Below are 13482 nucleotides of genomic sequence, written 5' to 3' on the forward strand. Positions count from 1 at the left end.
CCTCCAGTCTTTTGAGAAGTTCATAAAAGATGCATCAGATTGTCTTGTGAAACGGAATGAAAACAAAATATACTTTGCATGTGCAATGGACTGCTTTATTTCCATCCACTTAAAAGCCCACAGCTGATAATTATATCCTAACTTAGTTATTATCACTGCATTGTAATTATTTGGGGTGCTCACCCCTCCTTCAGGCAAATTTGTAGAAGACCTTGAAGAAGAATTTACTCAGTATCCCTTTTCTGAGTGCCTGTTTTTGCACAAGAGGTCCAACACACATGTTCTACAAGTGTCAAATGGACCTAACACAATATAGCAAGACTCTTTCCTTTATCCTCCTCTGAGTTCTCAGCTAGAGTATGCTTGACATTGAATTTTTAAACCTTTTTTTATAACATCTGTGAAAAAACCCCTAACGATTCTTTGTGTTATACAAATATTTTGATTTTAAATATTTAATATCTGAGAAATTAAAATAACTTTGAGAAAAAATAAAATTAAGGATATATTTGACTAAAAAATTCTGTAATTTATTTAATTTTTGTATAGTTTTTAAGAAGCATTAGAACAAAAGTGCACAAAGTTTAAAATGGCTTTTGCAAGCATACTATTTCCAGTATGCTATTCACAAATTATTTAAGTGCTAATGATTCTGCATCTTTACATGCGCTACCTTCAGCTGAAAATATCACTCATGTGGCAGAGATGGGAAATTTTGCTATGAGAACTGCTGTGGAATTCTCCCATGAAAGGAATCACAGAATGGTTTGGGTTGGAATGGACCTTAAATATTATCTCATTTCAAACCCCCTGCCAGGCAGGGACACCTTCCATGAGACCAGGTTGCTTAAACTCCATCCAGCCTGGCCTTGAGCACTTCCAGGGAGGGGACATCCACAGTTCTCTGTGGAACCTCACCACTGTCACAGTGAAGAATTTCTCCCTAATATCCAATTTAAACCTACTTTCAGTTTAAAGCCATTACCTCTTTTCCTGTCACTACATACCCTTGTGAGAAGTCCCTCTCCAGCTCTCCTGCAGGTTCCATTTAGGCACTCAAAGGCTGCTCTGAGGAATTATGTCTCCAAATTAATAGGTAATTGAAGACTGCTTGAAAACAGGTTCTTATTTCACTAACAGGACATTACTTGTAGAGTAAGTGTATGAAATGTTTTGTTAAATATTTCTGCAAAATTTGCATAAGAACGCAAAGTATAAGCTTTTTTTTTTTTTTTCATTTCCAAAAGAAATCTTTTAATAAATTGCTGCAAAACTGAGGATGGCAGGAGATTGTTCTGCCATAGTGTCACTGACATCCTTGCATAAAAATCCTTTCTTTAGGATTTTTCTCCTTCTGGGAAGCTGAGGCCCCAGAAGAAGAATGTAAACAATTGTTCTCTGCTGCTGTGGAATGCAACAGGTGCGGCTGTGATTGGTCTTCTGTGAGTGTTTGGATTTGCTGACCACTCACAGGAGAGTTGTCCTTGCTTTCTGCTGGACAGAGAACTTTGTTATTAGATTCCTAATCTATTCTCAGCTTAGCAGTTTCTGAACTTATCTCTCTATTCCTTTTAGTATAGTCTTGATGTATTTTATATCATAATTAATAAATCCAGCCTTCTGATCATGAAGCAAGATTCTCGTCTATCTCTCTCCCCTTGAGGAACCCTTGCAAACCCATGTAACACCATAGAAGTCATGAAAGTTCATACATGGAAATGAGTCAGTGCACTCTTTAATTGTGAACTTGAATCAGATTTTGAAGCCCCATATTTTTCCTAATTTTTTTATATGCTGAACTTTCAGAACAGAATACTGAGCAGATGAAGTCTTACCAAAGATACTGTCTTACTGTCCCTACTGTGTTGAGGCATTGACACTTGAAATTTGCAGAAAAGGAAGATGTAGCTCTTCCCTTTTAAGTACTACCAAGTTCTCAGAGCATTTTGGGCTATTTTCTCAGAAGAGCATAATTACCATCTCTCTTCAGATGCAGAAGCTTCTTAGTTGGAACCAGAGCCACCTAGACAGGCAGGACCCTTGTTTTGCATTTGTGAAGATAAACTTGGTCTTCCTTGGCATGTTCAACTCTGGGCCTTACCAGCCTTCTCCTGAAAATTGCTGCCGCTGAGATCACATTCAGCTGAGACCTCAATTTGACATTTCCTCCCCTATGAAACCTTTGTTTTTGAAGACAGTGATAGGAAAGAGGGGAAGGCAAAACTGTCAGTCACAAAGAAGAGTGTGCAGTTAGAAGCAGGATAAGAACGGATTAAGAAAGTAGGAGGCAGCTGAAATGTAAACATGTCATTTTTCAATTATAAATGGTGTAGCTACTTTCTTCTTTGTATTTTCAACAACTCAATAAATATTATTTTTGGAATAATGAAACGAACTTTTGAAACTGCATGGCATATAAAAGAGATAGTAGTTTCTTACTTTTGAGTTCTTTGGATACAGCAGCTTCTTTTTTATCTGTAAGAGAAAAAAATGCAAACACATAAGCATAAACACAGTAGAGAAAAGGTAGACAGAAAAGTGCAGCATGTGCTTTGGAGGTGAAACAGCTTATTTGCTATAAAGTGCATTGCAATGATACAGTGATTCATTCCACCTCTGTTTGTTCCATGGAACAGTGGCACTAATTTAATCCTAAGGGTAAATACAGGAAAGCCTGTGTGACCCTAAACACTTTTGTTTAATTTTGGTGTGGTAATCTGTGGTGTTTGATACATGGCTGAGTTACCATGGCTTACATGCAGCAGCTGTGCTATGGTTACTCACCATGAGCACGTGGTCAGGTTGCAGGAACACAAGGGAGGATGTGCTAGCAGCCTGAGAACAGAGATGTAATGAAAGGCACTCTCACTGCAGTTGTGGATCACATAACTGAGGCCTACTTTAGTAGATTTTCCACCTAACACCTTTTGAACTTAGAGGTACTCAGCCCTACATATGGTCCATGTGTAGCAGGCAAAATTCACCCCTGGTTGACTTGAATAAAATTGAAATTACTTAGCTGAATCAAAATGCAGCATGGCCAAGCAATCTACCAGAAATACTTAAATAGGCTGTTCAGTCTCACTTAAGGTAGGATTTTTGTGCAACCTTTTTGCAGGACTTTTTTTTCTGATTGCTGAGAGATTTGGCATCTTTACTGGGGTAATATAAGCATGCAGAAATATGCAGAGATAGCTTCACTCTCCATTATAATTTTTGGTGCTATTCTACCTCAGGGCTTTTAACTGGGTACAAAATTACCCATCTTTAGGAAAATTCTTGGTGTTTCACATAGCTCTTTCACTAGTCTCACCTGTACAACCAAGAAATTACTCGTGGGGATCTTGTGAGGCAGGAGCAAAGGCATGCATAGAGCAGCGGTAGAAGATGCTCCTCTGGATGGCTACAAGGAAACCAATGCCATCTCTAATTAACTACAGGCAGGATAATTCTTCTGTCCACAACATATCTGAATAATAAATGAATTGTGCTCTTAAACACTAATATGAGAAATACTTTGGGGCATAAACTGTCAAATTAAATTGCTTGTAAATCCAAGACTATCCCATTACTGCTAATAATACAAAGTTGCTTCTTTTTCTGTTGCTTTCTAAATTGCTGTGGAGAAGTTGATACGAGATAAGGTAATGCAAATGACTGCCAAGTAGTCTAATAATCTTGAAAAATTTGGAAGAAAATATATTTCTACTTGGGTGATATGTTGCTCTGAACTATTTCTGGGTTAATCCTCTGCTTCCGCTAACTCTCTGTGAAAGCATGTTCTGCAGGCATTTCTTCAAAGTATGATAATTACCACATTTGGATGAAATTAATCATGAAGCAGCTTCCAGCCACGTTATCTGGCTGAGGAGCCTATTGAACTCTTCAAGAAGTGCCTATTAGTTGCCAGATATGGAAATTTTGAAAGGTATATATTGCAATGATATGAATCATTTATCACAATAATCTTCCATTGCTGGAGGTTATAAAAAAAAATAAATAAATTGACAGCACCATTTACAATAACAGACTGGATCTAAATAAAACCTTCAAGTTATTTATTTCCTTTTTTCATATAAGTTGCCATTTATTAGGGCAACATACTTTCGTATATTTTAAACCCATAATTTATTTTGAAAGAATCGATGTGTTTTCCCATCATCTGAAATATATAGCATATAGTAAATAGCTGGACAATTTTTCCAGTAAGAAAATCTTATAATTTTTGGGGGTTGTGTATTTTTGTTTGTTTTTAAAGTGCAGAAAAATTACCAATACCTGATTCCAACAGCACTTATTAATATGAAAATGTAAATAGTGTCAGGATATTCTTTTCAAGCCAAGGTCTCACTTTTGACTTCTAAAGCTGTATTTATCCAGCTAGGCTGGAGTGGTTAACAGAAAATTGTCCAGAGGAGGCTATGTAGGACCTTGAACCCTGGAAGTACCTTTGAAGGTGTATACCGCAATTGCATCTACACACTTCAATGAAATAAATCACCAAGTTGCAAAGAAAGAAACAACTGGTAGATCTTGCAGAAGGAAAGACAGCTGATCAGGACTTCTGAAGTCCCTAAATATGGTTACCTGCTATAAGGCACAATTGACACATAGCTTATCAACTCAATGGAAAACAATACCAAAAATTAATTGGCCAAGAAGTTATACTGGTGCAGTTTGAGACAGTGAGAAATGGCTCTCATTCATTGTTACTTTGCACAGGTCTAGGGTTTAACTTTTAAGCTATGTGAGTGTGGAAGACACATGTGAAGACACGTTTGATATTTAGGTCTTCTTAAAGGGCGCCAGTAAACCACACAAATACTGTGCAGTTCAAAGATTTAGGTACCTCTGACATCCCTATCAATTTCCTTTTCTTGAAAAAGCCTGCAACAGACTTTAAAAGGCTAAGCTGATGAAATAATTGATCATCTGTGGAACACTTTAAAGCACCCTTTTTACAGTTGTTCTCTGGAGGTATTAGAAGACAATTGTATTCTGGTCTATATTCTTAAAAAGTAAACACGCTTGTAAAAGCTCTCCTCAGGTGAATGAACAGGTTTTTCTTTTATTGACTCTTGTGAAAGACTAAAGTACAGTAATACTTAGAATATTATTTTATTAAAAACCACCAAATATTTAAACAAATATGGTCTTTGTTCTTATCTCTACAGGCTATAACAATCAGCTTTGAATTCAAACTAGGAACAAGCATTTGGCAGCCAGCACAGATGTATCTCAGTAGAACAGCAAAATTGTATTTTATTTTTTTTCCTCTTTTTAGCACATAGCTAGATTTTTTCCTCAGGCCTCAATCAGCATTCGTTTGAAGTAAACTACCAGTACACATTAACTGCAAATGACATCTAAACTACACATGGGGCAAGGAAAAAATCCCTCTAAGCTTATACAGTGCCTTTCATGGCAGTGAGTCCCTAGGAGGTTTGTAATAAGCTATTAGACAAGGATGCCCCAGTGCTCTGGTACAGAGTTTGGTTGTTTGAGTTTAAAAAACTTCCAAAATGGAATATTTCAAACACTGCTATGAAGTGAATTCCAGATCTGGGGTTCACAAAACTTTTACAACTTTTTAACAATGGATTTATAATACAGTGTACATTGTACCTTTCAGAACAGGAGATCTCCTCCATGCAACCTATAATTTTGATAACTAAAAGGAAGTTCTGGGAAATTAACGAGTCTCAAATTGTATTCTGATGAAAGACTTCTCTGTGTCTTTTTTTCCTAAAAATCTTTAACTCAAACATACCTAGGGGTATTAAGAAAACCTTAAAGTATTATTCAGATAAATGAGTATATCACAGACAGTATATTGATAGCTCAGATAATGATGTACCATGCTAAAATAATAGCTAAAACCCTCCTAATTAGAAAAATTCTTGTATATGTTGTATCTAAAACAGCCTTTCTATTTGGAAGCTTAGAAAAGAACATGTTGGTAATATCAAATTTGCAAACAGAAAATAATTTCAACATCAGTGGGCAACCACAGCGTCCAAGTTGAATGGAGGTTAATGTCCTAACCAAATGTGCTGTTACCCCATAGATTCTTCCTCTGCTGATCTGGACTAAGCACCAAGACCCCAGGGAATTACCAGATGCTTCTGGAAGATTTGATTCATGGAATCAAAAGAAAAAAATTAAGATGTTAAGCAGTTACTGAAGGAGTAATTCTCACCCAAAACCTTAGCTAACACTTTCAACTTCTGTTTTGTACCTGACAATCTCGTACTAGAATGGACTTACTCAAACCCCGCTGACTGGCTAGTGGTCTGCACATACCCACAGAAAATAGGTTGTGTGATGAAAAAGCCTCACACAATGTGACCACAGCTCTCCAAGCAGAATGTTCCTAGTGAGACTCACACATATCTTGCCTCATTTCTTGGTTCTGTTGTTATTTTGACATAGGTATTCAATTAATCTAGTGATTAAAAGTCAGAATAAAAAGAGAAGATGGCAGAAAAATGAACAGAAACTTCAAGAATCAGAAATAATTGTGTTGAAAATAAAAATAATGTTTTCCAGTGTTTTGAAGTCAAAACTCTGTTGGTTTTTCAGAAATAAAACATAAACTCCTGGCTGTTATTACCAACCAAAGCACAGTCAATCGAGTGCATGCTTTGGGAGCTTGGTTCTGGCTTTGCAAGTGCAATGCAATAGCAGAGTTTTCATGACATTGCATCTCACAAGTATGACAGCTAAGGTTCCCTGTGCTGCCCTGATCAAGGGTTCACATGACTGGAAATAAAAATGATAGCAGGTGGCCTCTGATGGCTGAGAACTTCCATCATGTGAATGGAAAACATAATTAAAGTCGCCTAGAGACGAGTCTCACTACTGTCTGCTCCCAAGCTAGCAGATGTACCAGAATTTGGAAACAATTTATTAAGTGGCACAATTTGTAGCTAATGTGATTTACAGAGGTAAAAGAGGAACAGACACTGGATGGCTGAGCATTTTTCAAAATGAACTGCTGTTGAGCATATAGTAATTAAACAAGAATTTTCAAACCTTCTATTAAAATATACTGTGCTTTAATATTTTTTTTTTCATTTACTTGGAGTTCTTAAAACTATTTTCCACAATATAGTATTGATTTCATCTAATATTCCAAGAATTCTGGGAAGTGTTCATTCCTGGGATGCCTTTAAGAATTTCTTATTAAGTTGCTTTTTAACTTATTTTTCATAATTTTTCATTAATTACATGGCATTATTGAAGTAATTTTTACTTTACCACATCTAAAAGCTTTTTAGAGTTTTTTTAAATTTTGATTTCAGGCACTTCTGAAACAGCAAATGCCCACATGTAGGGGTGTTATATCAGAGTAATTACACCTTTCTGGTGTAATGTGTCCATTTTACAATAAAGATTTAAAAAATTCCCTACAATATAGAAATAAAGAAATAATATTTCTTTCCTTACTAGACTTAAAAATCTATGAAGGCTCTATCAAAATTGCTCATGCTAATCTAGGATTAAAATTTTAGTATCACTGAACCCCTACAATTTGACAGAATAAAAGAGCTATTTAGAGATATCAACATTTCTCCCACATGCAAAGTTCTGTGGTTCGACCAACACTTAATCACTGAGCATGGCATTGCCATATGCTCTGTGACAACTTCTGGCAAAATCACTTGCCTTTCCAAAATTACATTTCTTGGTGGGCATGAGAAAGGTACCTCATTTCACCAGTGAGGCTGAAGTTGTGCACAAGGGAAAGCAAGGTACAGTGCCACCTCTGCTTCAGAGCTGTTCCTGACCCATTACATGACAACAATAAACTCTCTGACCAGAGTTTAACTATCTTCCTTTGAGAATAATGGGAACGACAACGAAATTCATTGTCAGAGACCAGTAAGCCTTGAATCCCAGACTACAGGTTTTGCATTGCTATCTTTTGCCTGCAGAGATTTCTGCATGTAAAAAAAAAAAAAAGGAAAACTGCAGATAATGTTATTATAGCTGAGTAAAACAGGCAGATGCAGAGCTTCTAGGTGTTAAAATCAAATTTCCTGAAGCAACATGAGACTGGAATATAAGATAGAAATTTAAAAATGAACTGATAACTGATACGGTATGTAAAGGTGCTGAATCATGTAGAAAAAGGAGTTAGCTAACTAAAATTCCTCTGTTGTTGATTACAATGGAAAATTGGTGATAGCACTCTTAAAGGTGGACAGATCATTTTTCACTGAAGCAGGAAAAACACAAAACTTTCCATCCATTCTCTGAGAAGGGTGTCGTCTCACCTCAGCATTGTCCATATTTCCTCTCCACTCAGAGTAGCAGGCTTTTTGATAGTTTCTAAATTTCTTTCATGTCTCCAAGTCCCTTCTGATCACCAGCCCTTGGAGGTGCTGTTTTGTCTCTGCAGTGTCTCCTCACACCACCATTTCCAAGGCAGCTCTATATTCAGTGCAGCCAATGAGTGCCTGCAAGCCCTGGGCACCAGAGCATCAGAAGCAGATAGTAACCTAAAGCCCCAGAGCTTTTCAGAAAGTGTTTTGGCAGTGCACACAGATGAAATACTAAATGTTATCTCAAACAGATTTCCCAAGATCATTAAAAGGGTTAGCTCAATAGAGCAAAAAATAAAGCAAGTAGAGGGAGGATGTGAGCAGACAAGTGATTCAGTTACAGTAAGGAAAATGCCTGCACTTTGGGAATGGCCAATTTCAAGTATAATAGTGGTTTGTGGTTCCACTAATTGGTGATTTCTCCTTTCTACTTTGTAATTTCTGGAATGAATTCAGTCTCGCTCGCTGCAGAGCAGGTAGAAACTTGTTCATGTTAAATACATTCTCATGCATGAACAGTATCCTTGTTTGTATCAGAATTCCTGTGGCCAGACAGACTATGGCAGGCATCATCTCCCCGTACTCAACACAGGTGAGGCTGCACCTCAAATCCTCTCTTCAATTTTGGGCTCCTCACTTAAAAATCATTGGAGGACTGGGATGAGTCCAAAGATGGGCAATACATCAGGTGAAGGGTCTGAACCACAAGCCCTGTGAGGAACAGCTGAGGGAGTTGGGCTGATTTAACCTTGAGAAAAGGAGCCTCTGGGGGTGCCTTATTGTTTTCTCTCCCAATTGCCTGCAAAGAGATTGTAGCAAGATGGGGATTGGCCTTTCTCCCAGGTAATTAGCAGTAGGACAAGAGGAAATAACTTCAAGTTGGGCCAGAGGACGTTTAGATTGGATACTAAGGAAAATTTCTTTGCAAAAAGGATGCTCAAGCATTGGAAGAGGCTGCCCAGGGAAATGGTTGAGTCATCATCCCTGAGGGTATTTCAAGTGTTCTTTTGGAGACTGGTTTAGTGGTGGACTTGGCAGTGATGAGTTCAAGGTTGGACTCAATAAGCTTAAAGGTCTTTTACAGCCTAAAAAGATCTTATTCAGGCATGGTTTAAAAAAGCAAAACTCAGGAGCATGATATGAGATTGCAGTCGTCCACATACAGAAAGCTGCAAGTGCAGCTAATTCCAGAAACTGCAGTCCTTTCGAGAAAAGGTAGCGGTATTTTATGTAGCAAATGTGAGTAATAACATTACTTCCTAAAACTTAGGAATCAGATATTTTCCTGGAATAACTTGTTGTTTGAATTAGCATAAATATTATAAGAGATGAGAATTTTCTTTAGCATTTTTTTTTGTTGCTTAAAACAGCTGGAGGATGCACTCTAAACTTTTTGTAATAAAGCTCAGCACCAATACTGTTTGAATGATTCAGAAGAGAATTTTTGGTTAGAATAGGCTTTGTTAAGTGCATGCATGCTATGCATCCTTGTGATATCTCTTTCTGTACTCTTCAATACAAGTCCATTTCTTTCTGTCTGTTGGATAGATAGATGTACAGATTGCATCTATAGGCATTATCACTAGGAAGAAGATATTTTCTTATGTCTGAATACAGATGCTGTCAACATTCTCACTCTTTGAGAAGGTAAGTCTTAAATAAAGAAATGTCCATCCATTAATCTTTATAGGTGACACAATAATCTAATTACACTCTCATAAATGAGACAGAATCTATGAGAAAGCAACTCCATGCAGAACATACTGCAATCGAGCTAAAAGTCAATGATTTTCTAACCACAGTTATGTATGGCTCTTCCGTTAAAGAACATTTGCCTATTCTATTTTCCTAATCATTCAATAATACTTTATCTGACTTAGGCTCTCAGAGTAACATAGCAAACCACAAAATTGGCTCTGCTTCTTGGAAAACGGGTCAGGAGAAAAGCATGGCCATTGGGAACATTTACTGAAAGGATCATAACCAAAAGGGAAGGGTAAAGGCTTATATTTTAAGTCAAAAATACCTCTGATCTATGAACCTTTATAGGGGAAAGGCACACGAGAGACTGAAGTATACTTTCAATTCAGTGACATGAATGTCTTTATCCAATATGTGCTCATCAAAACTTAGTAAAAGCTTTTAAAGCTTTATTTCAAGGTCAAGGGAAAGATATTTTTTCTTTTTAAGTGCAAAGCAAAAGAAAAGAAAAAATCCTCCTGATCTCAGACTCTGAACATTCCTCCTGACTGCCTAACTGTGAGTCAAGCCATGAACTTGTCTATTTAGCAACAGCAGAAAATAATACTGCATAGTTATGTCATTTCAACCTGGTAGATGTATCTGTGCCTGGACATTTAACATAGAATAATTATCCCAAATATCAGGCCTGCTTACTCAGATACACATCTTATTTTGAGGGCATAAAACAGTTTTCCTTCATTAAAGAGATTAACTTTGTATAGTTTGAGGCATAGGCATCTTCTAATCCTGTTATTTCTGGATGTGACTGGAAAAATAAACATTACATTAATCCCCAGACCAGCAAAGAGTTAAAGAAAAAAATTAGGTTCTTTAATTAAAGCTATGCCACCCAGCTGCTTGCACAGCACAGGTAGATCTTTCTGCACACCTGAAAGTCTAAAGGCAAATTGTTTATTTTGTTGCCTGTGTGGGTTTTAGATTATTTGTCACATTCATGCTTGATTATTTCTAGTATCATATCTCCCCAAGAAGTTCTTTATGAGATTGACAGTACAGTGTCAAAAGAGGTGCCTGTCAGACACTAAATTACTCTTCTCTGCTCAAGCAAAGTTCTCTCGCCAACTCATGAAAAAGTGAGTGGTAGTGCAAACCCAAGCCCCCTCCCTTTTATCTATATTTATTAAAGGGTTGACATTTCTAATTCTTTGCCAACCAGGTTTTACAAACATCATTCACCATTTGCCTCCCTCACATCTCTCCCTACTTTGTATATTCCAAGATAGAAAAGAACAAACACAAAATGTCAGATCTGGATGGAACAATACTCAGCGTTGACTTGGAAGCATTCAGCTCCTAATACTCTACAAAAGAGCCACTGAAAAGTGCACTGCATTTATTCACCTGCTACTAACATTTCATGGACAGGGCATCTGCAGCAGACAGTGAATGGTCACCTTTTTCTGTGCTGGAGATCTCTTTGCACAACATGGGGGGGGGGGGGTGTTGGCAGGAGGGGATGGGGAGTAAATAAAAATATTTCCAATCTGGAAATTACAGGGGAAAATACTGTTGCTACTTCCTGGATGGAATGTGGTCAACATACCCAACCTCTCTCACACGACACAATCTGAGGGGGACTAAACAGAGGGTGGAGTGGAGACTGCATCCAGATTCTGTCAAAACCATTGCACGGGAGGGAACTCGGTGGTACTTTTTAGTGGCTTACCCACATAAGAGCTGAAAACCAAGAGAGATTAGGGAAGAAGACCTGCTGTTAAGTCAGCAGCTCTGGTAAAATCACTTTCCTTGGACTGATGCATGTCCCAGTCCCAAGATTATCTCAGATATTATACTGATATACCCACCACCAAGGTACCACCCACACCTCACTGAGTAAAGGCATAGATGCATGACTACACTCACTCAAGCTCTGCCTGAATGTACATAAATAATACAAAAGAAAATTAAGAATCACCAGAATTCAGGGAAGACTCCATCATAACTTCTGAGCTCAGTCAATGGCCTGAACCTTTCTTCTCCCCCACAGGGACACATATTGGGTAAGAGCTGTATTCAATGCATGCTGAATGATCATCTCCTTCATACACTGCTTTGAATACATTTTTGCAGTCAGACACTATCACTGGCAATCCTTCAACCTAAAACTGTCACAATTTTATTAATGGAGTGCTATTCTGTGAGCTGTTAATGAGAGTCCTTAATGTGTGCAAGCAGTCACTGACAGAGGTAAGGATGTGGGGATCCAGGAGGGGGGTCTCTCTGTTTGGCATGTGACCCTGAACAAGTCAGTCCAAGCACCCTCTGATCTGGAAATGCTCAGTGAACAGTCCCCATAATGGGACACTTGTCAGCATTGGTGCTTGGCACCAGTTGACAGTGGATGGGAACTGACTATCTCCATCAGTTTATCACCCTACTGTAAAGCTTTCATACCTTCTCTCTGGGAGTTCTCACAGGCACCTCCTCACAATACTGACTCCTTTTCTCTTTCTTCCACATGGCCAGCTGACTCCTTCCTGTCCCTTGCCCCTCATAGCATAACCAGCTAATCCCAACTCTCCTCTCACACACCTAACCCACTCTTTTATAACACTCGCCCTTGTTGGACACAGCTGTGACCTATTAAGGGCAAGGCTGTTGCTATTCTGTGGTAATTAGTACAGCTGCAACCCCTCAAGGGCAAGATTGCCTTCAGCACTATCTCTATTCTCTTACAATTCATCCCCCCACAGACACTGCCAGGCTGTTGGGCACAAGGGTCTCAGTTTTCCTGGGATATGGACAGACTAATCAAACATTAATGGTTCAAGAAAATCTTCCTTTTTTTACATGACAGTGAGCAAGAATGGGAAAGGATCAATTTCCACTAATGTGATTCCTAGTAAAGTAAACTGGAGTTGAGTCTTCCACCTGAGAGTCACCTCATCAATTGCAATGGAGAGTCAATCTTAAGACTAAGTCAGTTCTTATTGTGAGGTGAAGGAGAAACAAGGGGAAGGTAGGAAAAACATTTTTCTAGCTCTTTCTCTCTTTCATCTAATTTCTGTCTTTTGAACACTGAAAGATAACCATGCCCTGGAATGACACAAGTGTTTGGTTTTGTTCTGGTATAGATTAAAGTTACCATTCCCAGCTGAAAAACTCTTTCAATAGGTAATAGGGCACAGAAACACCATGGTGACTTTGCAGCCTCAGTCCTTGTTATAAAAGCAGAAGAGGTGTTTAGGAGCTCAGTTCTCACAGAAAATCAATGGGAGTTATGTGTCTGGCCTTCTGTGATGTGTTTGTATATCCACCAGGATATATATGCTGCATCTTTAGGCATACTTTAAAATCATGTTGTCAATCATTGGTGATGATGGAACATAGAATTCAAAGTCCACCAAGTGCTTTGAAGGACATGTTTGAGCTGCCTTTTGTCTTAACAACA

General features: G+C 38.1%; 1 protein-coding gene across 1 annotated transcript in view; it reads right to left on the bottom strand.

The window, feature by feature from the left end:
* Positions 1–13482, bottom strand: part of TRDN (triadin) — a 224527-nt gene that overhangs the window by 94987 nt on the left and 116058 nt on the right. Inside the window, exon 17 of the mRNA XM_063153340.1 lies at positions 2440–2475. Coding sequence (XP_063009410.1) covers positions 2440–2475 — 36 coding nt within the window. The remainder of the gene's footprint in view (positions 1–2439; positions 2476–13482) is intronic.

The sequence above is a fragment of the Melospiza melodia genome, chromosome 3 (assembly GCF_035770615.1).
Source record: "Melospiza melodia melodia isolate bMelMel2 chromosome 3, bMelMel2.pri, whole genome shotgun sequence".
Lineage (NCBI taxonomy): Eukaryota > Metazoa > Chordata > Aves > Passeriformes > Passerellidae > Melospiza > Melospiza melodia.